This window comes from Canis aureus, chromosome 10, assembly GCF_053574225.1.
Source record: "Canis aureus isolate CA01 chromosome 10, VMU_Caureus_v.1.0, whole genome shotgun sequence".
Classification (NCBI taxonomy): domain Eukaryota; kingdom Metazoa; phylum Chordata; class Mammalia; order Carnivora; family Canidae; genus Canis; species Canis aureus.
In genome coordinates this window covers 67,066,098-67,093,353 of record NC_135620.1, presented here as the reverse complement: position 1 = coordinate 67,093,353, position 27,256 = coordinate 67,066,098, and the positions used below count along the sequence as shown (strand labels likewise).

The window sequence follows — 27,256 nt, the reverse complement described above, 5'->3', positions numbered from 1 at the left end:
TCCAAATGCACACTTCAGAAGAATTTGGGGAGCCCAACATAAACATCATGGTATTCCTTCTTCCCATTTGTACAGCTCTAAAGCCCTTTCTTGCCAACCTTCACAAGACCACAGCTGCTAAGCTTGGTTGCTTTGTTGCGGACCAAGGGTGTAGACACTTCACAGGCTAAGGAATATGTTGTTAGCTACCTATTAGGTTAGTTTTACATATAGGAAAGTCACCTCCAACATCTTTAATATTAAACTAAGGACCATCTTATAAGAATTTCAGTAACCATATATTTGAATGTCATAGAAGATTCTATTGCCCCAGAGTTGATGACTAATGAATCTAGAAAAAAAATGGTGAGCACTTTCCACTTGTCGCCAAATTCATGTAACAATAAGGATGAATATAGGATTCACAACTCCACAAAATATAGGGGATCATGAAAAGGCAAATATTGTTAGATGCATATAGTACATTTTTACTCAAAAATATTTTAAACATTTGAGAGAGAGAGAGAGAGAGAGAGCATGACTGGGGGGAGAGGCAGAGGGAAGCAGACTCCCTGCTAAGGGCAGAGTCCTACAAGACCCTGAAATCATGACCTGAGTCCAAACCAAGAGTTGGCTTCTTAACCAACTGTGCCACCCTATAGGTGCCCCTATAATTTGTAATATAGGACACAGCTCTAGAGTTGTTCATAGTCTAGCAGAGGAAAACCAGGTCAAAACAACTAAACATAAGACTTACTGATCTGATTAAGGGTTGTGAAAGAATAAATGTTCTGTCTAGGAAATCAGAAATTCTTAAGGTGGTGGTGTTTTATCAAAGCCTAGAGGAAAGGAAGAAGAGCATCCTAGAAGGGCATTCTAGAAGTAGCATTACCTTAGTGGCACGGCTGGGTCTTTGGAGAGAGGCGAGGGATCCAATGGCTAGCATTTGGAGGAGAGCAAAGATAAAACTGCAAGGGAAGGCTGAGACCTTGAAGGCCTCCGAAAGGCCTCCAGGTGCCTGCTTCACAAGGTTTTAGGTTAGGTCATGGCACACAAAGAAAATATTTGAGCCCTTGAAGTAGAAAGGATTTGGGGACATCTGGATGTGCCTTAGTGGAGTGCTAACTTACTTTAAGTCATTTTGTACAAAACCCCAAAACAAACAATGAGGAAGGACAAAACAGAATTTGAAACAACTTCCCCAAGAATATCCTTTCTAACGTTTTAAAGTAAAATATCAAGCTGGTTTCCGCGAATAACATTAAAAAGGTTTTATTGTGAAATACAGAGAATATACAAAACACATGTGCAAAGATAAATGGAATCACTTATTATATGGCAACACTAATTTCTTTGTCCATTCCACTGTTAATGGACTTGGACTAGTCTCGATTTTTGTTTACAAACAAGGTGGTCACGGACAAGCTTCTCTAAGGCGTAGGCTTGGAGTGAGATCACGGAGCCACAGAGCAACGCTGCTTGCACATTAGTGTGCACGTGAACTCACCTGCAGATCTTGTTAAGCTGCTGATTCTGATTTGGTGGGTCTGTGATTCTGCAGCTCCAATGAGCTCTCAAGGGATGCCAGTGCCACCAGTCCGTTGAGTCACAAGTGAATTTGCTTAAGCTTATTAAAGGCTAGTTTCACTAGGCACAGAAGTTTCTGTGACTCCACATAACCCCCCCATTTAGTATCCTCAGACCTTTACATTTAAATTAAGTCCAGTTTACTGGGGATCTCGTCGTGTTCTGACTTGCTTTTGCACTCCTGACTAGTGATGTCGAGCATCTTCACCACGATGACTGGCTACTCAGATTTTTCTCCTGTGAAGCACCTGTTCGAGTCTTTCCCTCTCTGTTTCTATTGGTCTCTCACCCTTACTGATTTTTCAGCATTCTTTGTCCATTCCGGATGCTAGCCTTTTATTGATTTTATGTTGCAAATATTTTTTCGACTTGTGACTCATCTTTTCACCCACTTTGTGGATTTAAAAAAAAAAAATAGTATTGCCATTTAACATTTAAAAAAAAATCTCATTCCAGGAAGCGACAATGTCCCCTGCCCCCCCTCCCTTTGCCCCATGACTTCAATCATCCCTGACCTCTGGTATCAAATGCAACACTACTGAGATCACTGTGCCTGGAAGCCATTGCTAGTCTTTGCTTGGCTCTGAAAATGATCTAGAATGATCTTTGGCTGTGGAAGAGGAAGCTGGCCGGATCAGGCTTAGTGGCCCCTAGTTTTACTTCAAATGAGCAGGCTCTTTTGACAAGCTTTTTTCATGAAATGTTTCAATACCATCCAATGAATAGACCAGGAAGTTGCTACTTTTGTGGAGTAAACGGAAGTTCATCATTTTGATATTGTTGAAACCTTGAAGTCAGGTAGATAACTGCTTTTAAACATTTAGGAATGTGTTTGTTTTGACAGGTTAGGCTCTACACAATTCCTGGTTAAACTTTTAAAAGTCTTCTCGTATTATAGCTAGTAACCCTCAATTAAAAAACAACAACAACCTTTGATCGCATAAAAAAACCTTAAACACTATAACAGCCACCATCTGAAATGCTGTTTAAGAGAAACAACAGCTCCTTTTCTGTTCCCACAGGCCAGTGCGGTATGAACACTTAGAATGATAATACCAATAGATTTCAAATCCAGTTTGTTTTTGGATCAAATCTTTCAAAGTGATGGTGCAACTAATTTTCAGAATACATGACTATCGGAAGACCCCCTCTGTAACAATGTAGAGGGCGTATCACAAGCAAAGCGGGTGAAAGTATCAAATATTTGTGAAGACAGAGATGGGGGGGTGCTGCTGCTTGCAGGTGGTGGCCCTTCCACCCACCCCAGCTCACATGACACCCCTTCCCCATCTCGCCATTCCTTAGGCTTGAGCTTCCTGGGCACCTGGGCCATGTTCTCTTTCCATGTTTCAATGGGGAATGTCACCTACAGCAGGCAGCAGAGACCACAAGGTCCTAGAGACAAAGCAGATGTAACTCAAGCTCCCATCTAAGGAGCTGTAGGAGAGGCTACTTATAGCTGGAGCCTGTGTACCCAGGAGCAGCCTGATTGTTGGCAGGTCAGTGTTTTTGCACCACGCCTGTAGCCTGTTAGCCTTCTCTGCGATGCTGTTGGGGAAGCTCTGCTCTAGGAAAGAAGGAGCCTTGGAATACTTTAAGGCAGAGTGAGAAAGACCAAGGGAGGCAGCGCATGATTAGAATAGTCATTCTCCACTCTGACTGCACAGTTGTATCTACTGGGTTTGCTTTAAACTATCCTGATAGTTGGGGCCCCTGTCCCAGAGAGTCTGATTTAATTGCTATGAGCGAGGCACAGGCATCAGGAGATTTTTTTTAAAGTTCTCCAGGTGATTGAAATGTGCAGGTGGACATGAGAATCACTACACTGGAGTGTCCTGGAGCAGTCGTATCAGCGGGGAGTCTCTGATGCAGGGAGTAAATGGCAGGGTGCAGGGATCTGAATCGTGGCCACCTTCGGAGAATAATGCACCATTTTCTGCGAAAGCCTCAGGTTTGAGTTGGTGTCCTAGCAATCTGAAACTGGTTCAGCCAAGTTTGGGTTGTCCTGGAAGCTGGAAACACGTGTAACTGTGGAGTGGAGAGAGAAACAGCAGACAAAATAACGAGGAAGAGCAAAGAACCCCAGTTCTTCATGGTCAACCCTCTCAGCCCTGAGGCAGCTGATTCTTGTAATGCAAAGTATCATTCACCAGTCATGCTGGATACCCCTCTTCTTGCGTCTCTTGCTGCTTTAAGTCTCGGTCCCTGAGGTTCTCCCCAAGTAGCATGGAGATTGCAAGAGTTGCCTTGGGCAACCCAGGAACATTTTGCAATATTACAGAATTCGTCTTACTCTTGAATTTGTATATAAACATACAGGCCTGGGTGTAACAGGTGAAAATGTGATACTAATTACATTTCCTTGTATTGGCAAGTAGACGTAGGTACTGGATACTAGAGTGGGGCTATTTTATGAAAGTATTTAATACAATTTGCTTTCACAAATTAAGTAAAAATATTGGCCTTTTTGAATAATTTATATTTTTGTCCCTTAGTTTTTAAGGCAATTTTGAATATTTATTTATTTTTAAAGATTTATTTATTTGAGAGAGAATGTGTTTGTGTGTGTGTGTGTGCTCGTGCATGGGTAGGGGCAGAAGGAGAGGGGGAGAGAGTGAGGCTGAGTGTGAAGCCCAATGTGAGGCTCAATTTCATGACCCTGAGATCATCACCTCAGCTGAAACCATGATCCAACGCTTAACGGAATTACCGCTCCGGTGCCCTGGCAGTTTTGAATATTTAGAGAAAAATAATTTTTGAAGACATGAGACTTTTCTAATTTTGTGAATTTCTAACTTTTAGTTGACATTTTGAGATTAAAACATATTCAAAATTTGAATATTTGAAAACAACCACTCATTGTTTTTTAATCCTTTAGATCACTGAAATGAGTTCAAGTCAAGATCATAGGAGAAATAGTGACAGGAAGGAAAAAACTAAAAGGGAAAATAGAACATTTTCAAATAAGGCTGCTGAAACTTTAAAAGCCAACAGCAATAAAAATTAGAGGATGCTATTGAGCATAACCCATATAAAATTCAGAAATAAGGCACTATAAGTTATTATTAGCAAAGATTTAATTATTTATGAAAATAAAATTATTCTAATCAAATCCACACCTTGATTTCAAGTCTGATTAAATTCTTGCAACTTCATATTATTTGGTAAATGATTCTTTAGCTACTAATTAGAACATTGAGATGGAAAAGAAGTTTTCAGGATGCCTGAGTGGCTCAGAGGTTGAGCACCTATCTTTGGCTCAGGTTGTGATCCCGGGGTCCTGGGATCGAGTCTCCATCGGGCTCCCTGCATGGAGCCTGCTTCTCCCTCTGCCTGTGTCTCTGCCTTTCTCTCTCTCTCTCTCTCTGTGTGTGTGTGTGTGTCTCTCATAAATAAATGAATAAAATCTTTAAAAAGAACCTTTCATGTCAAATACATAATTCAGAAGTAACAAATGTAACTCTGAGTTGCACTTTATGAAATAAAATTATATACATAAACCCAGCAGACTGATCAAAAAGGACAAAATCTCAGGTGTGTTACTAAATATGTTGGATAATGATGCTGGAAAATGACTCACGCTTTTGATAGCATGAGATTAATTCTAGCAAAACACGATGTAGCTTCAAATTAATGGTAATGATTTTCTACTGGATAAACAAGGTAGAAAATATAGTCTTTCATTTAACACCAAGTCTTTCTAACACAGGGTATTAAGCATGTCTTTTTATTCTGATGTTTCAACATCTGGGGCCTTACTGGCCCCGACAGGACTGCCTGACCCAGGGCCAGCCAATTCCTCGTGCTAGTAAAGGACTCACCTGCCAGTATGACTGTCATATGCCTTCCAAGAAATCCCGAGCCTGTATTCCTCACCACCTCTTCATCAGGCTCTTACATCCAGAAAGCCATGATCCACCTGTCCTCACCACTCTAGAGCCAAAAGAAGAAAAGAAAAAAAGATCATGTCAAAAATAGTGTGTCCATCAATAGATAAATGGAGAAAGATTTGGTATACATTCACACACACACACACACACACACACAATGGAGTACTACACAGCCATAAAAAAGAATGAAATCTTGCCATTTGCAACAAGAGGGATGGAGCTAGGGAGTATAATGCTATGTAAAATAAGTCAGAGAAAGACAAATACTATATGATTTCACTCATGTGGAATTTAAGAAACAAATGAACAAAGGGAAAAAAGAGAGAGAGACACAAACCAAGAGAGAATCTTAACTATAGAGAACAAACTGATGATCACCAGAGGGGAGGTGGGTGGGGAGACAGGTGAAATAAGTGATGGGGACCAAGGAGGGCACTTGTGAGGAGCACTGGGTGATGTCTGGAAGTGCTGACTCACTGTATTGTACACCTGAAACTAACATAACACTGTATGTTAACTACACTGGAATCAAAATTTAAAAAATTTTAAGAATCTGTAGTGTGAATTCCCACCATGTGTCCCAAGGATGGAAGCCGAAGGTTTCCCGGTGACTTCTCCAACTGTCTTCCACCAGCATAGTGTTTGCTCCTCCTGGCTGAAAACCAAACACAGGTATGTTTCTAAAAGTTGGAAGGAAGGGCATGAGCTGAACCCACAGCCCAGATTCTGAAAATGCAAACCCGAGGCCTGACATCCCCAGGAGGTGAAGGCACTGCTCGGCAGCGAGGGCCAGCTCCCGGGCCCCAGACTCGCCAACACTCACCTTTTTTGCCCCGCTGCTCCTCTTCCTTCCTATGCAACCCACAATAAAGGCACTTGCCCATATTTCTCCTCATCCTTTCTGCACTCTTCTGATGTTGCTGCTTCCCTTGGGGTCCTGGGGCACCCTTCCTCATGAGAACTGTGAGCAACAGGCCATCTCTCCAACGGCGCCCATCTCCTGATTGGTTGGCCTCATCATATCTGAATAATAAAACTGACATTTTAAAACACAGAAAAGAAGCTGTGGACACTTTACATTCCCCATTCAAGGAAGAGTATTCTATTACTCCCGCTCCATATTTTACAACTACGCTTTAGAATTACCTTTGGCCAATGTTGTATTTATGACTGTAAACTGGATTCTCCATAAAAGCGATATGAAACATCACTTGCACATAAAAAGAAGCATGTATGGAACGTCCAGAATTAGGGAGGGGGGAGTATAGAACTGCCAGGACTGGGGGGAAGTGAACAACTAATGATATTGAACAGACAGGTCAATGCTGACATAGAGCACTAGCTTGAAGTTCTTTTTTTAAAAAAGAAACAACACACCAGTACCAAGTCAAGTATTTTGTGTCCTGGTTAAATAATCTTTGCTTAGCTGACTGCACAATATCTACAGAAAACAAGGGAAAGTAGTGTAAATGATTCTGAAACTCGGTGCTGACATAAGACAATGAGACAAAGGGTTATTATCCAGGAAGAAAACTTTAAAATGGAATTTGTGGATAGAAGAAATGATCATAATATGTTCAGACAAGAGATTTATATTCAGTTCAATATTTCAGCTTTATATTGATATATTCATATCAGAATATATCAGATATATTTATATCAGAATTATATATATCAATATATTCAGATTTATATTCGGTTCAATTTGATGATAGCAGGGACAAATGTCAATTCAGCTAACAGTTACTAGAGGCATTGCTGAATTACCAGAAAAAAACAGGAAAGTTGATGTGAATATTTCATTCATTTAAAATCTATTATAAAAAGCACAGTTATTGACTTCGGTGATGTGGAGATTAAGCAGCTTTCTATGTGATTATTGGCCTCTTTTTTGAAGTAACTAATTTCTTGACTATGTCTGTACTTAGATGTCTATTTTTTCCTAGTGGTTTGGAGTTCTTTATATATTCTAGATGAATCTACTTACTGGTATTTCTATATCCACTCTGTGTCTTGCATTTTTACTCCTAATAATATCTTCAATTAGAAACCAAGGATTTCTTCATTTTAATGCAGTCTATTTTACCAATAATATGCTCCACTATTAGTGGCTTTTCTGTCCTGTTTAAATAATCTTTGCCTTCCCCGAAAACTTACTCTATTATTTTTTCTAAAAGACTTACTGTCTTTTTAAATTTGGACCTGCACTTCAACTAGGATTGGGTTTTGTGTATGATGTGAGGCACAGGTCAAGGTTAATCTTTTCCCACAGGGATATCCACTGGACTAAACACTGTTTATCGAACACTGTTTGCTGCCTTCCCACCCCCCAACCTGCTCTGTGTTGCTACCTTTGTCACAAACATTAAGCTGTTTTATTTCAAGGGAATTTTCTGTATTGATATGTTTATGTATGGCTTGAAATTTCTTTAATTTAGATTCACTCTCCACTTAGGTTCCTAAATGAATTCAACTTTTTGGGAATGTAATGATGGCCAATAAACAGAAAACAAGGGAAAGTAGTTAGTATAAATGATTCTGAAACCTGGTGCTGACATAAGAAAATGAGACAAAGGATTATTATCCAGGAAGAATCTAGGAGTGTCAATTAGCCTTTAAGCAAAGTACAAATTCTAGTTTCTGGATGGAACAAAATCTTTCTCCATCTCTGACTCCATGCCTCTTTGCATCTATAGACTATAGGCATGAAGAAGTCAGGACTGTTAGATACGTGGTTATTTGTTCTCCATGTTTTCAAACTGCCTAAAGACCCACATTGCTTATATTTGCAATCACATTGTCATTGCTGCTTTAAAAAAAAAAAAAGAGAGATTAATTGATTGATTTGAAAGAGAGAGAGAGAGAATGAGGAGGGGAGGGGCAGAGGAAGAGAATCTGAAGCATACACCATCCTGAGCATGGAGCCCAACGCGGGTCTTGACCTCAAGACCCATGAGATAAATAAATGCAATATCACAAAGAGTCCAATGAAATGTCAAAACTTGACAGGGAAGTTATGCCAAACTGAGCAATTTTCACCTGTCGAGTTCGCCTGATTCCTGAAGCCCCACGGTCATCAGCAAAACCTACTGGGATCCATAAGTCATTTTCCAAAAGCCACAGATATAGTTGAAATCTTTGGTGAAAACAGAGGCAGAGAAGAGTAGGACTTTCCGTAAATTTCCTTGATGTTCAGTGCCCACATCTGGATCTGTGCACAAAGGCACATGCTGTAGAGAAGCCCACAGTGTTCATTTGTGAACAGCAGAGCAGAGACCTGCAGCCTGGGTAACAAGACAGGGCAACACTGACAGGTCAGATGGCTGTGGCTGAGTCCAGGCGGAAAGTCTATGAAAGTAGGTTCACTCTTCTTCCCCAAATCTTTGCAGCAGGTCTAAAGATCACAGGCAGCAGTGCAGAGGATACACCCGCGTTGAGATCCGACGGAGGGCTCAGAGCAGGGAAATTGAGACCTGAATTTCCATATCCCCCGCCCCGCACTCCCATATAAATGTATGTCTGCAAACATAACTGCCACATATGTGAACAGAAACAAGCTTCTCCAAAGCTAGGTAGCTTGATAAGTAACTAGTTAATAGTTCAGCTTAGCTTTGGTTGCATTTTGGCAAGCACTACAGTACCAATGCCTGGGTCCCTCCTTCTGTGATTTGGATCCAGTTGGTGTGGGGTGAAGCCCTGGCGTAGGAAACTCTAAACAGTTAAGTGATTTTTTTAAAAAGATTTTATTTATTTATTTATTCATGAGAGACAGAGACAAGCAGAGGGAGAAGCAGGCTCCCCACAGGGAGCCCGATGTGGGAGTCGATCCCGGGGCCTCTGGATCACAACCTGAATCAAAGGCCCGACGCTCAACCACTGAGCCACCCAGGTGCCCCTCAAGTGATCGTGATCCTTAATGTAGAGTCAGGGTGGAGAACCCTCAAATTAGTTTAAACACGGTAGGACTGCAGCCATCACCCTATAAACCAGGAAACCATCCCCAAGAATATGAGCCCAAACTGCTGGGAAGGGGTTTTCCACTAATGATCAGATTCAGAATGAGTTGAAGGGAAATGTATATATTATGGAACAAGGGATCAACCTGCTCCTGGATGCGAACTTATTATTATTTCAATTTTTAAATTTTAAGTGGTTTCTATGCCCAACACGGGGCCTGAACTCATGGCCCTGAGATCAAGAGTCACATGCTCTACCAGAAGCCCCCAACCCCCACCCCGGAATTTGACTTACTTTTAAAGCTCATACAGGTCATTATCTGATAACCTGATTAAAATTGTTTAACCTAGGTATGTTTAAAAGAAGGTTTTGCTAATAATAAAAAGTGGAGGAGTAGCTAATCTCATGCCTCCGTTAGAGTCAGGCTTCAATACCACAGGATATGGGTCATGGGGAGAAACCCAAGCTCTGACGGCGGAATGAAGGGCGTGCCAACTCTGTGGCTCCAGTGATTTGCTGGGGCACCCTGGGCAGGCAACACAGCCTCTCTGAGCCCCCGATAATGGGGATAAAGTCTCAGAAGCCTGGCAGGGATGAAATGGGGTGGCACATCCGCTGCATCTTTGGTAAGGCCCTTTGACATTGGAATTGCCTCCATCCACTCGGGGTTGTGGAAAAGATACTCAGGGAGGGTAAGAACAAGGTGACAGTCACAAAACCGCCTGGACTTGCCTGGAGCTGCTACTGAAATATTTTGGGAATGGGGGGCAACCTTGCCTGGTCCGCAACTGGCAGCCTTGGTCCTGATGCTCTGCCCTCAGCGTGGCTTCAGATACCTACCACCTGCTTCCTCTGACTGTGGATTCATTGGGTCTATCTTGCTCTGCTTGAAAACTGATTAGCTGGGCCTGTCGTCCTCCCGAGCGGATATCGCCTATTCAGGAGCACTTCTACCCCAGGCCATTTTCACAGGCCACTGACTAGTCAGAGATGGGGTCCCTGGAGGATGGTGAGGTCACACAGCACTGAGCATGCCTAGAGGAATCCTCTGAAGGAAGCTATTGGCCTGTGGGGCCCTGCAGCAGGCAAGTGTCCCGGAGGGCCTGATTCCTTGCTGGGCATCCCACCCAGCCAGAGCTCATCCACTAACAGAAGAAACCCCCAAACCCCTCAACCCTTCACAGTTGTTTGTGTGGCTATGACTTAAAGCCCCCACTAGAGGGCAGGAAACTTTAAGATGATTTTTTTTTTTTTTTTTTTACAGGCGAATAAACTGGATAAATTATTGGAATACGAAATAATCATAGGTGACATTTATTCTGAAAGTTGGGAACTCCCCCAAATGATACACACACATACACACACACATGCACACATTATTTAATTTAAATTACTGTATTCTCTTTGCCTAGTTCTTATCATAAATTTTAATTATACAGTTCTTTCCCCACAACTGCATTGGAAGTTCTATGAGGCTAATGTCTGTTTAATTTACTCTTCTATGTTGATTGATTAGTGAGTCTGGAGGACTGTGGTGACTGAATAAGTACCTGTTGGGTGAATACATGTTGAATGAATTGAATCTTAGCCTCAAAACCAATTTAAAACTGTTTTTTTTAATTTTGTAATATCTCTTTTTAGGCATTTAATTATTAAGTAGTTGTCCCATAGTGTTCCTTCAATAGCTTCCATATGCTTTCTGGGAAATATTCCTTGATAGAGAGTGATAGGTATTGTCAAAACTAAAATCAGTAAAATCCTTCTTTACAAGAACGTGTGCTATTAACTTATTATCTTGATTAAAGACATTGTAATTTTCTGGACCAATCTGTAAATTTGCCTTCAACAAGCTCTTATGGTGCTGACTTCATGCCAGGCACTGTTTGAGGACTTTATACCCTTATAAAGATGCTCTCATTATCCCCATTTTACAGATAGGTAAACTGTAACTATTATTGGCCCATTTTGCAGATGGCGAAACTGAGACATGGAGGGATTAAAAAAAAAGTGGCACAGCCTGGATGAAAAACCAGGTATTCTGGCTGTAGACTCCAGGCAGCCGATCACCATACTGCCTCTACAGATCACTTAAGAATATTTTACAATCATTACATAAAGTCCTAATTGTACAGGTACTGATTCTGATAGGCCACACGCAAAACAAATTTGGGAAAAGTTTTGTGCATTTTTTATCCTGGACTTTTCAATCATTTGACACGATAGTGTTGGGAAAAGAGATCAGATGGTGCCCTGGCCACTCAAAATCCTGGTTTTAGACAGGGAGCTACTTTATCATTGTGATGAGGGAACAGAGGACTAGCTGAGGACAAAGCACAAGCCCAAGCACAAGCCCGGGGCAAGCCACTGACAAGCCCTTGAAACAGGCAGAGGGACCTTCCTGAAGGGACTCAGCTGCCTTGAGGGTCATACTTTGCTCGGGACAAAAGGCAATCTTAGCCCGATCCTCAGGACCCCGTGAGTTTACTTTAACATGTAAAAATTCCTTTAGAAATTTCCCTTTATCTCTAAACCCCCGAAGACACATGTGGGCGATCATCCCCCAAGCACGTGGCCCCACAACTGCACTGGAAGTTCTAGGGTCTGAGGGTCTGAGGGTCTGTGACTCAGGCTTTATTAGACGGTAGGAAGTGACCTTTTCCCAACAATAGCCAGCCCCCTACAAGGGGGAAACCTTCTGGAAGGTTCTGGAAACCTTGCTTCCAGAATCCCTTAGAGAGCAGCTATGACTCCCAGGTATATCATCAGCCTCCCGTCACAGGCCTGGGACAGCAGCTCTCCCTGCCCACGGGTCCTGTCCCCAGCCTTTAATAAAACCACCATTTTGCACCAAAGATGCCTCAAGAATTCTTTCTTGGGCGTCGGCTCCGGACCTCACCCCAGCAAACCTCACCTGTGTTCCAAAACTTCATCAATTGCATGATGAGAAATTACACATGGGGATTCCCTTTCCAAGAAACCAAACACGCCAACTTGCAAAGGCCTCTGCTCTAGGGCAGAGGTCTTGGCGTATCAACAGAAAAGCCAAAGCATAAGATGCAAACCTTTTTACCATCCTCAAAATGCAATATACTTGCAGCCAAGGGAGTTTTGCAATGAAAACAGCATGTGACAACCGTATGACTCAGCAATTCTGCTCCTGGGAAGCGTAACCAGAAGAACTGTAGACAAGTATTCAAAGAAAAACCTGTATGTGAAGATTCATGGCAGCACTATTCACCTTTTCCAATAACGAAGCGTATCATTTCCACCGGGGACGACCTTTGCATGTCTCTAGCAAGCTGCAGATTCCCTCCTGAGGACCCAAAGACCACAGGCACCTCTAACACAACACGGGAAACAAACCCCTTGGCCTTTCCCACACCCCAGTCCGTTCCTCTCCTAGGCCTACCTCTGTGACTGGAATTACCTTTCATCTCCCAACAAGCATTAAATTGTGTCCTCCCAGATTTACATGTCGATGTACCTCAGAACGCGACCGCATTTGGAAATAGGGTCATTGCCGATGTCACTGGTTGGATTAAGATGAGGTCATTAGAGTGGGCACTGATCCAACATGACTGGTGTGACCTTACACAGGGAGGAAATGTGGACACAGAGACAGGCACACATGGAGATCACTATATGCACATGGGGCAGAGATGAAGTGGGGCTCACAGAGGCCAGGGAAGGAGCCCCACACATGGCCAGCAAACCAACAGACGCCAGGGCCAAGGCCTGACACAGATTCCCTCCTGGTCCCCAGAAAACAGCAACAGCAACAACCCTAACCTCTCTGATGCCTTGGCCATGGACTTCTGACCTCCAGGACTGTAGGGCAATAGGGTTCTGCCGCGTAAGCTCCCCAGCTGGAGGCCCGGGCTGCCCACTGGGGATCTCCCTCCATGGCCCCGCCCACGCCCAGTGACCAGAGCCCCCCAGGTCACCTCCAGAAGGGCTCCTGGAATCCAGCCGCGGCCCCTGTAGGCCCCTGTCGGGAGGGGGTTCTCTGTAAGCCTCGTGGAAGGACGCGACACTGAGGGGCTTAGTTGGCCCCGTGGCACGAGGGCAGGGGAGGGAGGGCCCAGGAATCCTAGGGGATGCGGGGCTGGGGGGGCGGGTGGGGGAAAGCGGAGACCAAGGGGGCCGAGCAAATGCCAGAAGCCTGGCGGGGGGCTGTCCTCCCGGGATGCGTGTGTGAGGGGTGGGGGGTGCAGCTTGGGGGCCCTTCCCACTGGGTCCCCGGCCGCGGCTGCGCACCCCGCGGCGCCAGCTCTGAGGCTGCAGAGGCTGCTCCTTCGCCAACCGCAGACCGAACCGACAGGTTTGGGGCTGAGAGTCCAGGTCCAGCCCGCGACAGGTGAGACAGGTGAGCGAGCAGCACCTGGCCTCGCGCGGGCTCGGCTCCGCCAGGAAGGCCCAGGCGCCGCCGGAGGGACGCTGGGATCCAGCAGCGCGGACCCCGGGCTCCCGGGACCCCCTGAAGGGCGGGGCGGGGCGGGGCGCGGCCGGCGGCCCCCCCCCCCCCTCGGCCCTCGGCCCCCGGCCCCTCGCTGGTCACCCCCTGCCCCGGCCTCCGCCTGCTCGTCTCCTCCCCGCCTGGGGCCCCCACGCCGTCTTCCCCCCCCACTCTTCCTCCTGTCCCGTCCCCTGTCCTGCCTTCCCCGCCCACTCCGGACCCCCACCCGGTGCTCCCCCACCTCTTCCGCCCCTTGCCCTAGCTTCCCGCCCTCGTTTCCCTTACCTCTCCCGTCTCGCCCCCCCTTTACTGCCCCCCGCCCCCTTACTTCCCCCCGCCCCCCCCGCTCTCCCTCCCCCTCGCTCCCCCTCCTCCTCCCCATCCTCCTCGCTCCCCCCTCCCTGCCCCCCCTCGCTCCCCCTCCCCGCCGTCCTCGCTCTCCCCTCCCTGCCCCTCCTCGCTCCCCACCCCCCTCCTTGCTCCCCCTCCTCGCTCCCCCTCCCCGTCCTCCTCGCTCCCCTTCCTCGCTACCCCCTCGCTCCCCCTCCTCCTCGCTTCCCACCCCCCTCCCTTCTTGCTCCCCCCTCCTCGCTCCCCATCGCCCCCCGTCCTCCCTCCCCCCTTCCCGCCTTCCTTGCTTCCCCGCCCTCCTCGCTCCCCACTCCCCCTTCTTGCTCCCCACTCCCCCTTCTTGCTCCCCCCTCCTCGCTCCCCCTCCTCACTCCCCCCTCCTCTCTCCCCCATCGCTCCCCCCTCCTCGCTCCCCGCTCCCCGCCCTCCTCGCTCCCCACCCCCTCCTCGCTCCCCCTCCCCCTGGCTCCCCCCTCGCGCCCCGCCCATCCCTGTTTGCTCTGCTCCCGGATCCCATGCAGGGGCTGCCCTGCCTCTGCCCGGCCCTGCCGCACTGCTGGCAGCGGGGGCCCTGCTCCATGGCCGAGGGCTCGGGCACGCAGGCCCCGGGGAGAGAGCCCCCGCTCGGCGTCCAGGGCCTGCGAGCCCAGTACTTGCGGAGGCAGCAGAGGGCCCAGGCCCAGCTGGTGGTGCTCCCGAAAGGTAGGAAGGTAGGGCGTAGGGCCGGGCAGGTGCTGGGGGCAGGAGTGGGGGGCGGGGGAGCTGCAGCCGGGGAGGCCTTTGAGGGGGGTCAGAGCCGGAGCAAGGAGGCCTGCGTCCGGGCAGCTCCTGCCAACCTGGCCAGCTGCCGGCTGCACCTGACCGCTGCTCCCCCGTTCTCACCTGGCTGGCCTGTTCTTCCTGGTGCATGGTGCCTTGGGCCCCTGCTGGGCAGGTGGAGCCATGGGAGCTCTTCTTGGTTGGGTCTCACCTCCTGCAAAGCTGGAGAAACGGGCCTCTGGAGAGAGCCGACGTGGCGTTCCCGAGACCCTGGGCAAGGGCCTCGGGAGCCCGGGGCTCAGGGACTCAGGAGGCACCTTGGCTCAGGGCGTGCTGGTCACAGTCTCAGACAACTTCCCAGGAGGCTTGAGCCGCAGAAGCCTCGGAGGGAGGAGGCCTCTTCCCTCTGGGAACTCCGGCTTCATTCCTGGAGGAAGGTAGCGCTGCGGTTCCCGTTCTGTCCCAGCCCTTCCCTCTACCGGAGGAATGAATGGGTCAAGGGAGAGGGGAAGGCCAAGGCTGGGCCCGAGGGTCTCTGTGGCTCTTCTACACTTCAGGACTCATTGGGTGGCCTGCCCTGCACTAGGCCAGCTGGGATGGGATGAGGGGCCAGAGGGACATCCATCCGGGACAGGAAATGTGTGGCCTTTTGAGACAAAAGTGGCACCACCCGGCTGAAGGTGCCCGGCTCCCGTCACATGTGCTGCTGCCAACCAGGGGGCTCTGTATGAACTGAACCGGCACCGCCCGGTGGCCCCCATCTCTGCAGGGGGTACACTGAAATGTTCTTGAAGCCCTGGTTCATCCTCAGAGGTGTTTAGTCATTCCGTCACTCAGCACACACTTATTAAACCACTACCAAATGGAAGTACCAGGCTTGCCAGACCCAGCGTTGGGACTCACAAACCCATGTAATGTGCACATCCCAAAGACAGTCAGGCTTGACATGTCCCACAGAATCCGCGCCCCCCCCCCCCCCGGCCCATCCCTCCCCTCTGGCCCCTTCTCCCACCCACTGGGCGCCCTCCTCCCCTCACTAGCGTCCTGGGAGCAGCGAGGGCAGGTTAGTGCCAGAGGGCTGGTCAGGCACTGCTTTGGTCAGGGAAGACTTGGGGCCCCCAGGCCAGGTCGGCCACTCAGCAGGATCTGTGTTGGGGGCAGGGTCCGGGTATGCCTCCCACTTAGTCTTTCCCCTCGTCCTCTGTGGACCCCAGGCTGGGAATGACAGCTAGGGAGGCTCCTCTCTGCATCCAAGGCCTGCTTGTCCCCCTTGGCATAGTGGAGAAGATACTAGTTCCTAGATTGTCCCGTCACATCCCCTCCTCCTCTGTTCTCAAACGGACACAGAACGTTTTGGCTCCTTGTAAAGGTTTCCACGTTTGCCATGCTGAGAACCGTGGGGCAGTCCTACAGCGGGAACAAATTTCCAGTCGTTCCCCTCTTTGCAGAGACATGGCTGCACCTGCCCCCACTCCCTTAGCCTCCCAGACCTGGTGATCAGGGGGGTTCCCTCTACCTGGACCTCTCCACCCCTGCCTGCACTTTGTCCTGTCCAGGGCCTCCTGCAGTGACAAGTGCCTTGTGCAGTGACAAATGGCCGGGATGCTCAAGAGCACTCCACTGACAAGTCCGAGGCAACTCCAGGCTGGTCACAGACCTTCTCTCTATGGAACACCTTTGGGTCATTCCCACAACCCTCTCTGCCACCAGGGGTTGACAATAAAGTGTCAGGTGCCACGAGGTGGTAAAAATAGGTCCTTGAGAAAGAAGACAGGCGTCACCTCACCTCTGCAGCCAGTTCAGAGAAGCAGGAGGTGATGCGTGTTCCCAGAACAGTGTCCATGGGATGGGAGGAGCCCCCAGCCCTCCAAGGAGCTGCTTCCAAATACAGCTCCTCCCTCCTCCACCTTGGGTAGTAAACCCATTCTTGGAATCCCAGAACGCAAAACCCCATAAGTTAAGAGTAATCTTTTCCACTGGCGAGCGCGTGTGCATCAGCACCATTGTCTCAGCCTGAACGCTCGTTCCCTGGCTCTACCTTGGGTTCACTCCTTCACTGCAGTGGAGACCCGGAGTCTGCTGTTAAACTCTGTTCTGCTTGGGTTTTTCTTTATTTTTTGGGGGGGGGGGAGCTTCTTTATAGCATTGGTTACCACCTGCTATTTTATTATGATATATTCGCTTGCTTACTGTGGTTCCTGCCCGCTAGAGCATATCCACGAGGATGTGGCTGTTGCCTCAATGTTTACTGCCATTTCCCCTGAACCTAGAATAAATAATGCCTGGCACATAATAAATGCTCAATAAATACCTGTTGAATGAATGAATAATTGTGCGTGAGTCTGTGTGTGGGTGTGTGTATGTTAGAGAGAGAGATTGTATGGATGTGAATGTGTGGGCAAGGGAGGGGGTATACACGTGTGAGCACGCAAGTGGGATCATGTGTGACCCACGTACGTGTACACACACATGCAATGTGATGGTACCAGGCTTCCTTGACGTTTTGGGATAGCATTCCTTCAGCTCAAAAGCTCTGAGACACCCCCCCCCCAATGAGAGGTGCCCGCGTCCGTTCCAGTGGTGACCCTGCTTGTGACTTGCTTTGTCAGGAGGGTACACGCCCGCTCCTGCTGAGTCCATGGTCAGTCCTGTTTGGATTAACAAGGAGAGAAGACGTTCACTGTCCCTGGAGGAGATGGATCCTGAGGCAGAGGGGATGCGGGAGGAGGCTGACAGAGGCTGTCTTCAGGCTCTCGAGTCTCCGTGGAACACGCACCTAGAGATGTACCGCTGGGTACAGACCTTCCACCAGGAAACCGGCCTTCAGGTAAAACACAAGGCCAAGCTCATGGGGTCTGAGCAAAGGCTCCCTCAGGACGGAGACCCAGGCTTGTTTGAAGACAATCAGATGACTCAGCAAGGGACCGCCATCCCCCGAACAGCCCGGCGAGAATGTCAGGTGGGCCGTGCCCAAACAAAGGCAGTGGGATCTGGCCTAAATGTAGGCATTCAGTGCCCTCCTTCCCTAAAGAACCCAGGCAGGTCTGGAAAAGCAGCTCACTATCCATTTCCCCAGAGGAAAACTCCTAGGATCTCTCAAACTGCCAGGAAGCTGGGCTTGTACGGCCCAGCCTGAAGCTCTCTGCTCAGCCAATGTCTCAGCGTTGAAAGCACCGGTGGCCTCATCAAAGAACCGGGAGACGGAGCCACAACTCGGACCTCTAGCTATGAGCCAAGACTGGACTAACTCAGTTGCAGGGATTTTGAACTTCATGGTGGACATAGGGTGTCGCCCTTTAAAAAAGAAGAGCCTGCCTAGGCCAGATGGCCCATGGTCCAGGATGAAGGAGCGCTGTGTGATCAACGTGGCCTTATTCTGCTTGTCTACGAAGACATCGCTACGGAGCCCTAGATGCCCACTCCTTGGGAAGGCCCAGTAGGACATCTTCTCCATCCCTAGAAATGGAAACTTTGAAACATGACACAGGCACCCTAGCCAATGGAATGCCTTAGCAGGGCCCCGGAATCAATGAGTGTTGGGCATTCTTGTTGCCAGTATCTTCTGATGATCTGGAGGTGAGCTCTGAGAATTGCCTTTTTCTGGTTACTGTGCCTGGAGGCCAGCTCACTGAGAAGGCGCTACATTCATTGGTAGTGACCATATTATTTCAGCTGAGCCTCCCAAACTGTGGTCACTCAGGGTTTAAAAAAAACACCCTACTATTTTGTGTGTTTAAGGGCGTTCGGGAAGGGTGGCCATCTCTTCCCTCTCACCGAGACTGCACATTCCAATGTCACCACAGGTGTATTTCCTTCTCTCTTTCCCTCTGTTCCTCCCTCCCTCCCTTGCTTCCTTCCATCCATCCCATTTGTCTCTTTTCTTACTCTCCCTGCCTTTCTCTCTCCTACTTGCTCTCTTCTAATTAAGTTCTTATAAACACTGCTGATCATTGAAGATAAATAGTAAGAGGAGCCTAAGTAGGAAACCAAAAAAAGAAAAAAGAAAAAAGAAAGAAAGAAAAGAAAAAGAAAAAGCTTGGAAAATATGTCTTCCCCACAAACGCTTTCCTTTTCAGCCAAATTTGAAGCACCCAGATCTTTCCCTGGGGTATTTTAAACTTAGGACAAAGTGAAGCAGGTGTTACTTGGATAATGGGAAGAAAGCAGGGCTTTCCTGGTTAATGTGTGACTTTATTAACAATATTTAAACACACCGAAGGTGCCTTTCCCTCACCTCAGATAATATCTCTGTAAAGTTTCACTTGTGTTTCCCTCTTTTTCCCCAGTGGTGATCCAGTCTTGCCCATCTACACCCAGGGTTGTTAACGAGGTGTGTCGTTACCTGGCAAAAATACGAATGTGCCTGCTTCTTGGATCACCCAGAAACTCACTCCAATTTGGGGATTTGTTGCAATTCCTTTTGCAAAAAATAAGAGCCACTGGGGGGAAAAAATACACAAGAGCACAAGAGCCACTGTTAATTTTTTTCTAGTCTAATGAAAAAGGACATTTTCTGAAAAGCCCTTGTCCTTTGCTCCGTTTTAAAGAGGATCGCCATACGTAACCCCTTTTTCTACAACGTATCAATCGGGACAGACTATGTTTTGCTGCAGAAACAAACCCTCAGATCTCACAACAGGTGCTTTTCTTCACTCCTGAAAGGTCCATGTGCATTTGGGCAAACTTCCCAAGACAGCTCTCCTGCAAGCGCTGCCAGCAGTTCGGCCTCATGCCACCTGGAAGACCAATGCTGGTTTCCCTAAACGCTGTAGCAGGAGAAGAAAGTGCACTACTAGTCCTGGACTGGCTTTCAAACCTCTTGTACTTACGTTTCATTGCCCCAAGGAAGTTCCGTGGTCCTCTCTTCCCATCAAGGGTATGCAATCATCCCATGTGCCTGGAAGGAGAGCAGGAATAGGAAAGCCCAGGTGAGCAGCACTAAGGCTAGCACGGGTGGATAGGGGCCAGGTTAGAGGACAGTAGGAGATTCCATCCTGAATACAATAAACAGCCATTAAGAGATCGACATGTGAGACTAAAATGATTTAATTTGCCTTTTAACCAGATTACTCTGGTTGTTCTATGGAGAAAGGGTTGAGGGTCACAGTAAGAGGCAACACCAGGGAGAAAATGGCCAAGTACAGTGGGAAAGATGCTGTTAGTTCAAGCTAGAGGAGGAGCCGCAGAGATGGGGGCGGGTGGGGGGGAGTGGATACACCGGATACGAATTTTGGAGCTAGAGTCATTAGGATTTAAGGAAGGAAGATTCAGTTTGAGGGATCCTGAGTTTGAGACGTTCGTGAGATACGCAAAGGAAGATACCAAATGGGCCGGTGGATGAATGGGACCAAAGTTCTGGGCTGGACACGAATTTAAGTGGCGCGAGTGTGCAGAGGTACTGGAAAGGACGAGGCAAGGCGAGCTCACCCGTGTAGGGTGCGGAGAGAGGACGGGGTCTGGAATGAGTCCTGAAAATGCAGTTTACTTAGTTGAAAGAACTCTAAGGATCTTTCCAATCCTTCTTTAGGAGAAGCAGGAAAGGAGGAGGAGGGACGGTGAAGGACCCTGACCGGGGAGTAAAGGAGAGCCAGGGCGGTGGGGTGTCACAGACTTTAAGAGGCAAGACATGGGACAGGTCACTTCCCTGACCGCACCCCTCACACTCATCCCTTTTCTAGATCCATATTCCACAATCTGAAGTTGTTTTTTCTTGAGCATGGGTTTACAAGGCCAGAGCCCTGGGCCACCTGGGTGGCTCAGCAGTTGAGCCTCTGCCTTCGGCTCAAGGCATGACCCCGGGTCTGGGGATCGAGCCCCCACACTGGGCTCACAGCGAGGAGCCTGCTTCTCCCTCTGCCTATGTCTCTGCCTCTCTCTCTCTCTCTCTCTCTCTGTGTCTCTCATGAATAAATAAATAAAGTCTAAAAACAAAATACTCTTGATTTCAGCTCAGGTCATGACCGCAGGGTTGTGAGATCGAGTCCTGCATCTGGCTTCATGCTCTGTAGGGAGTCTGCTTAAGATTCTCCCTCTCCCTCTCCCACTGCCCCTCTCCTCTCTAAAAACTAAATACATAAAGATAAGTAAATAAAAAGCCAGAGTCCAAGAGGCTATGCCCGAGGAGGAAAACATTTTAGCCAAGAACAGGCCAGGTCAGTGTCGTCAAGTTCAGGTCAGAGCCAACCGCCTGCCATCAAGGCCGACCGGACAGGGTGGCGTCTGTGCCCCAGAGGCCTGGCCTTCCCTGGGACTGAGCTGCTCTCATGCTGAGGGTGGGGCTGAGGATCAGGTGTTCCTACCAAAGCCTGAAGGGACACAGGGCACGGGCAGGGCTGGTTTGGAATCTTCCCTCTTCCCACCAGGGTGCTCCTGCCAAGAGCATTAGGCCAGCACCCTCCCCTCCGCCTCCCAATCACACTCACACTTCCATCAAGCCCTAGGCTGGCGCACCTGCTCGGGCGCAGCTTAGTGTGGGACCCCCTGCACCTCTGATCCTCTCTCTCCCGTGCTGGGCAGGACTAGGGCTACCCTCTTCTCGAGCGCTCTCCACTGTGCTAGCAGAGGAAGAAGCTTCTGGAAACCAGAGACCAGCCAGCTCACGTCATCGTGAGTCCCACAGCAGGTCTCCCAGCCTTCCGACCACAGCGAGGACCCCCCACCCCACCCCGACGTGGCTGCTGGTATGGGCGTCAGTCCTCTCAGCACTGCCACTGGGAGACGTGACCTTGGCTGAGTGGCTGAGCTCTCTGAGCCACACGGGTCCTAGTTGGAACAGGAGGGGTCAGCAGCCCCCTAGGTCTTCATGGCAATTCCACCACATGCCCGCCAGGGGGCAGTCACTTCAAACTGGTTCCCTAACTTCATCCCAGGTCTTACCTCACACTCCAGTTAGACCCACCGACCTCCCTCCCTGCCCCAGCAGGCCTGGCAGCAAGCACTTTTAAGACCAGGGTTGGTTGGGGTGGGGGTGGGGGGACATGGTGTCCTTGTTCACACAACCCTCTCTCGTTCCATGGGTACAGTCTTTTGGCATCAGGGTGGAAGGCACAGAGTGAGCACAGATGGCTCCTTATGGGATTGGCTGTGGTGCCTTTTGGGGCTCTCTTCCCTTGGCTGTCTACAGTGGCCCGGCTCAAGGTCTGTGGGCTTGGGTGGACGGCTGGTGGCCCCACAGGCTCCTGCAGGTGAGGGGACTCCCTCCCACCCCCTATGCATCAGGTCCACCTCACTTTCCCGGGTGGCCGGGTCTTGTCTACTCTCTGCTGGTGCACCTGGGGCCTGTGCCATTCCCGCACCCGTGTCCCACCACCACCTCTGCAACAGGAGGTGGCCTGCTTAAGCAAACCAAATCCAAGCCTGGAGTGCCTCTAGGTCACAAAATTGCAACCTAAGGACAACCGGTCACACATAACCAACTAGGCCTTGGGCTGTAGCCAATCAATAGCTTCCTCACTTCGCTTCCCTGTCTGCCGTATCAAAGTCTCTCCCTGAGCTCTTGATGGGGTTCCCCTAATCACTTGTAGTTTGGGGCTAACTGGATGTCAATAGATTTTTGCTCAAATAAACTCTTTCAGTGTTTGCTGTGCCTCAGTTTATCTCTTAACACTACTGTGTTGCATTACTTCCTTCTAATTCCTTCCCTCAATTTATTCTGTATCATCATAGCTGGGGAATCCTCTTGAAATATTTTTGACTTAAAAAAAAAAAAGAGGGGGAAGCCTGGGTGGCTCAGTGGTTGAGCACTTGCCTTTGGTCCAGGGTGTGATCCTGGAGTACCAGGATCAAGTCCCACGTCAGGCTCCTTGCATGGAGCCTGCTTCTCCCTCTGCCTGTGTCTCTGCCTCTCTCTCTCTCTCTCTCTCTCTCTCTCTGTGTGTGTGTGTTTCTCATAAATAAATAAAAATCTTTAAAAAAATAAAAATAAAAATAATTTTTTTAAAAAAGGAAATATTTTTGACTTGATAACTGTCAGTGGGGAAATTGGTGCTTCTCCTGGGAGTCCAGAGAGAACCCTGTGTCTTTTTCTAAATACTGCTTCTTAAAACTTAACCCTGCCCCAGCCTTTGAGACATTGGTTACCACACTTTGCTCGAACATTCCTTCAGATCTCTTCCTTATTATTTAGGAAGACCCAACTGACCCACCATCAACATTTTCCATCTGCACATCAGTTCCTGAAGTGTTCTTTTTTATTTTTTATTGCTGTGATTACGTTTCCCCCACAGCTAATGAACAAATATGCTTCCTGGAAACAGTGTTCAAGGGACTGAATCTCTCATTTTATTTCTTGGCTCTGGGTTTGTGGCAGTCACGTTAGGATTTCCCCTTCACTTCTGTCCAGAAAGACAATCCATGCACTATGTATTATTAAGCCTTTTATCTCCCTTTGTCTGTTCATTGATAATTGACCACCTGGCTGTTTTAATCCACCCCCTGAATTCCCCAAATCCGGGATCATAACCAAGGCTGGGCAGCGTGCCAACCCCCCAGCCTTGGCCAAGAAATGGAAGAAGGAAGGGGAAAGGTGCTGGTGGCAAACAGTGCATCGTCTGCCAACCCAAACTCCAAGTGCTTTTTAAGCCTGAGCTAGCCCCTAGGATCAACAGGAGATCTAGGTCAGCAAATATTGTCCCAGGGTAAGAGCTGCCCCCCTTCACAGGAAGCGCAGTGCTCTCTTGGTTGGAGGGTCCTGAGACAGCCCGTCCCCGCTCCTGCACTAGCCGTGGATTCCTGCTCCTGCCCATCCTTCCACTTGCCAGATTCTCCCCACAAACCAGACCCTTGCTCACTCTTTTTAAGGTTCTGCCCACAGCACACAGGTGGCCACCCTCACAACCTGAGGACTAGGAGAGGTTGTCCCCCAAATCCCAAGCTCCTCTCTGCTGAGCTCTACCACATGCTGGCAAGATCCACGGGAAGACCCCGGACCAGCCAAGGACCATCACCAGTCCCCAAAGGGTGTGTGTGCAAAGGAGACTCCATACAAGTGCTCACGGTGGCAAACCCTGGTGAGCTGGCCCATGAGTGAGCCGTGGGTCTCCTTCGGCCCCTCCAGCATTAGGTGCTCACCTGGACTGGCTCAGTTCTCGGAGACCGTGCTTCCCAACCCTGACTGCACAAGAGAATCAAGAGGGGACTTGGAGAATATCCAACTAAATTACAGTCTCTGGACTAGGGCCAGAGCATTGATATTCCATATTTTTCTTTTTAACGAAGGCATAAAACATGTATAATGTGGGAAGGGCACTAATCTCCAGTGTGTCTTAAAGACATACATATTTATACATATAAATATATACTTATTTTCACATAGAGATACACACACACACACACACACACACGCACCATAGATCAAGATAAACATTTCCAGCATTCTGGAAAGTTCCCTTCAGCCTCTTTCCAGTAACCAACCATATTTTCCCATGGTCCTTTTTCCATTTTTGGCCTTTGGTGGCATTTGCTTTAATTTTTCTTTGTTAAATCCTCACCTCCTCTCTTTTTTTTTTTTTTTTTTAACAGATGATTGTCTAGACCAGCTGGTTTTGAGCAGGGGCACTTTTTGAAAGCTCCCCCTGATGATTCTAATATGTGGTCAGCAGTCAGACCCACTACCTTAGGACCCCATGGATTGCAAACCAGAGGCTCAAAGTTACTCAAGAGACAGAGGCTTCTCTGTGGGGCCAAGCACAGCACTTGTAAGAATCTTCATGTGCCTTCTCCTTTGGGTCCCACACTTCTACTGCTTGACTTCCTAAGGACAGGGAGCAGGGATGGGGGGCTGTTCTATTGCCCATGCCTATTGTATCAAGCCAGCTTTGTGCGTGGGAAGATCCTAACCCTACATCTGGGGCTCTCTAAAAAAGAAAGTTGACCAGAAGGATCATTGATCCTCCTACAAATATGCAGGCCCAACTGTATTCTGTTCTAGGGTAGAGTTATATGGGGAGAGAACACTATGGACTTCCTCTAGGGCCCACCCGGGTGTCCCTTCCATATATGAAACCAGAAACCTATTGGTCACTTCTTGCTACAGGGTTTTATAATTTCAGGATTCTTCTTGACATGAACTAGAAGCCATACACAGACAAGGATCAACTCAGCGATTATACTTACAACACTTCTGGGCAAAGTTCTGGAACGGTTTGGGCAAAAAGCTCCCCAGAACACCCTCTGTGGTATCTCTCCAGGGAAGAGGAGTGTGGGCAAAGAGTTATTTTCAGAGTGTTGTTAGGACACTTAAAAAAACTTCAGAGTGATTAACTTTGGAGCGATCGGGGGCACCAGTGGTAGTGGTACCCCAGCCGATCACCTAGCTCCATGGTCTGCAGGCCAGCAGCATTAGCTTCACTGGGCACGTCAGAAATGAGGATAATCTGGCCCCACCCAGACCCACTGACCCAGAAACTCTGGGGATGAGGCCCAACAGTGTGTCTTAGCAGATCCTCCAGGTGATTGCGGTGGAGTCTCATGGGTCACGATACAGGCTGTCCCCTGCCTTCATGTGTGATTGGTACACGGGTGTCACATTTGCTAGGTTTCCTCCTACAGCTCTCTTTCAGCACAAAAAGACCCCTTCAGTGACCCAACCCCTTGCACAGAGACACCGGAGACTTGCGTACTGGCTCTGGAGGGGACAGGGAAGAAAAATCACCCCTCAGGCCCCATAGGAAGGCAACAGAGCCTCTTCCCCCCCTAAATGGTTAAAGCCCTACAGTTCCCCCCAAACCAGATACATGTCATAAACCCAATTACCACGACTATGTGCTGCTACTGGGACAACTCTCCCCCCACCCAAACAACTCATGACCCCGTGGTTAAAGAACATCACCCATCTGTAGGGCCTGCAATTCAGAGAAGGCAGCTCAAGTGCAAGCAGCGGCCTGACCTAGAGACCCTGCAGAAGGCCCTATTCGGCCGCCGGCCCCGGAGGGAGACGCAGGTAGCATGACTTAGGGACGGCCGAGCACCGGCAGCTGGCTTTCATGGTGAGTGACTATCCTAGTGGCTCCCCCGTCCAGGCTGACCCTTGTTGTGAGGCCCCACGAAGCCTGCCAACCCTGCCTCCATGGTACGTGGGATCTGTGGGATGTGGGCGTTCGAGAGGCATCTCTGGCACAAGGAGGCAAACGTGATCTTTTGTGTTAAAAGACAAGGGAGATCCCGACTAGTCCAGAGGGCTTCCTGGTTCTACGTTCCTCTCATCTGTCCTTGTCTCTTCCTCCTACAGGTTGTGCTGTTGTAAGTCCAGAAAAGGGGGACGTCCGGGTGGCTCAGAGGTTGAGCCTCTGCCTTCGGCCCAGGGCGTGACCCCGGGGTCCCGGGATCGAGTCCTGCAGGGAGCCTGCTTCCCCCTCTGCCTGTGTCTCTGCCTCTCTCTCTATCTCTCATGAATAAATAAATAAAAATCTTTTTTTCAAAAAAGAAAAGTCCAGAAAAGGATAAACTAGATGTGGACTATGTACTGAGAGAGGATATGCAGCTCTAACCACATTTGCAACGGCCTGTTCCTTCAGGCTGCATGTGGGTTTTCCCTTGCCAGCTTCTGGGATGGCAGCAGAAGTTCTAGCAATAGTTTCCTGATCTCTAGAAGCCAGTCGACTGTCTGTCTTGATGCAGGCAAGCCCCAGCCACCGAGGACAGTGCGACACCCCTAAGCTTTCAGTAAAGGCCTTTACTGCGTTTTACCTCTTCCTAAAGCCGGACGGTCCCCTGACAACAGGTCCTGGGGGCGGTGGGGGAACAGGATGAAGAAGACGCCAACGTAACTAAATCTTCCCTCGGACCTTGAATAGCTCCCCTCGGACTGTGACATGAGAGACAAGTCACCCCTCTTCTTTCAGACCCTGAATTAATTACTGGGTCTCTTTGTTGCCAGCCTAGCTTTACCCCACCCAGTGCAGAAGCAGACACCTAGAATCGCAGTGATCCTGTAAAATGTGCGTGTGCACGTGAACAGTAGGGGCCGAGGAAAACCTGCCCCGGCCTAGAAGCTGCAGAGAAGCTGCAGAGAAGCTGGAGAAGCTGCAGAGAAGCTGGAGAAGCTCTGCGGCCCAGCAGAACAGTTGGCACGACTCGATATAGGCCCTTGTGACAAGTCAGAGGGCAGGCCGCATGCCTGGCTAGAAAAACCCAGAATTTTAGCACATGTTGGCTCTTAGTGACAGTGGTGGCCTCCAGCAGCCAGCCAGGGCCGCACCCATGGCCCCACCTTGGTGGACGCACCCAGCTTCCTGCTGGCGCTGGCCTGTGCTGCGGGCAGGCTCTGTGTCTGCGGGAA

The 27,256-nt window shown here is 48.9% G+C and overlaps 2 protein-coding genes across 4 annotated transcripts; one reads left to right on the top strand and one right to left on the bottom strand.

Moving 5' to 3' along the window:
• Window positions 1–1,235: 1,235 nt before the first annotated feature.
• Window positions 1,236–14,468, bottom strand: LOC144321552 (uncharacterized). Its single transcript, XM_077910925.1, has 7 exons — window positions 14,401–14,468; window positions 13,671–13,944; window positions 13,358–13,401; window positions 6,280–6,479; window positions 6,029–6,111; window positions 5,388–5,499; window positions 1,236–3,594 (listed from the first exon to the last, which is right to left on the bottom strand). The coding sequence occupies exons 1-6, from the start codon at window positions 14,466–14,468 to the stop codon at window positions 5,461–5,463; spliced, it is 708 nt and encodes a 235-aa protein (XP_077767051.1). The 3' UTR covers window positions 1,236–3,594; window positions 5,388–5,460.
• A 232-nt stretch (window positions 14,469–14,700) lies between these two features.
• Window positions 14,701–26,366, top strand: C10H9orf152 (chromosome 10 C9orf152 homolog). 3 transcript variants are annotated; one of them, XR_013388298.1, is made up of 3 exons: window positions 14,701–14,922; window positions 17,589–18,555; window positions 26,207–26,366. XR_013388298.1 is itself a non-coding variant. In XM_077912872.1 (2 exons), the coding sequence occupies exons 1-2, from the start codon at window positions 14,736–14,738 to the stop codon at window positions 18,113–18,115; spliced, it is 714 nt and encodes a 237-aa protein (XP_077768998.1). In that variant the 5' UTR covers window positions 14,701–14,735; the 3' UTR covers window positions 18,116–19,536. The 3 variants fall into 3 exon arrangements, 1 of the variants encoding a protein (XP_077768998.1); XR_013388297.1 differs by lacking the exon at window positions 26,207–26,366 and adding an exon at window positions 19,642–22,557; XM_077912872.1 differs by lacking the exon at window positions 26,207–26,366 and having other exon boundaries at window positions 17,589–19,536.
• The last annotated feature ends 890 nt before the right edge of the window (window positions 26,367–27,256 follow it).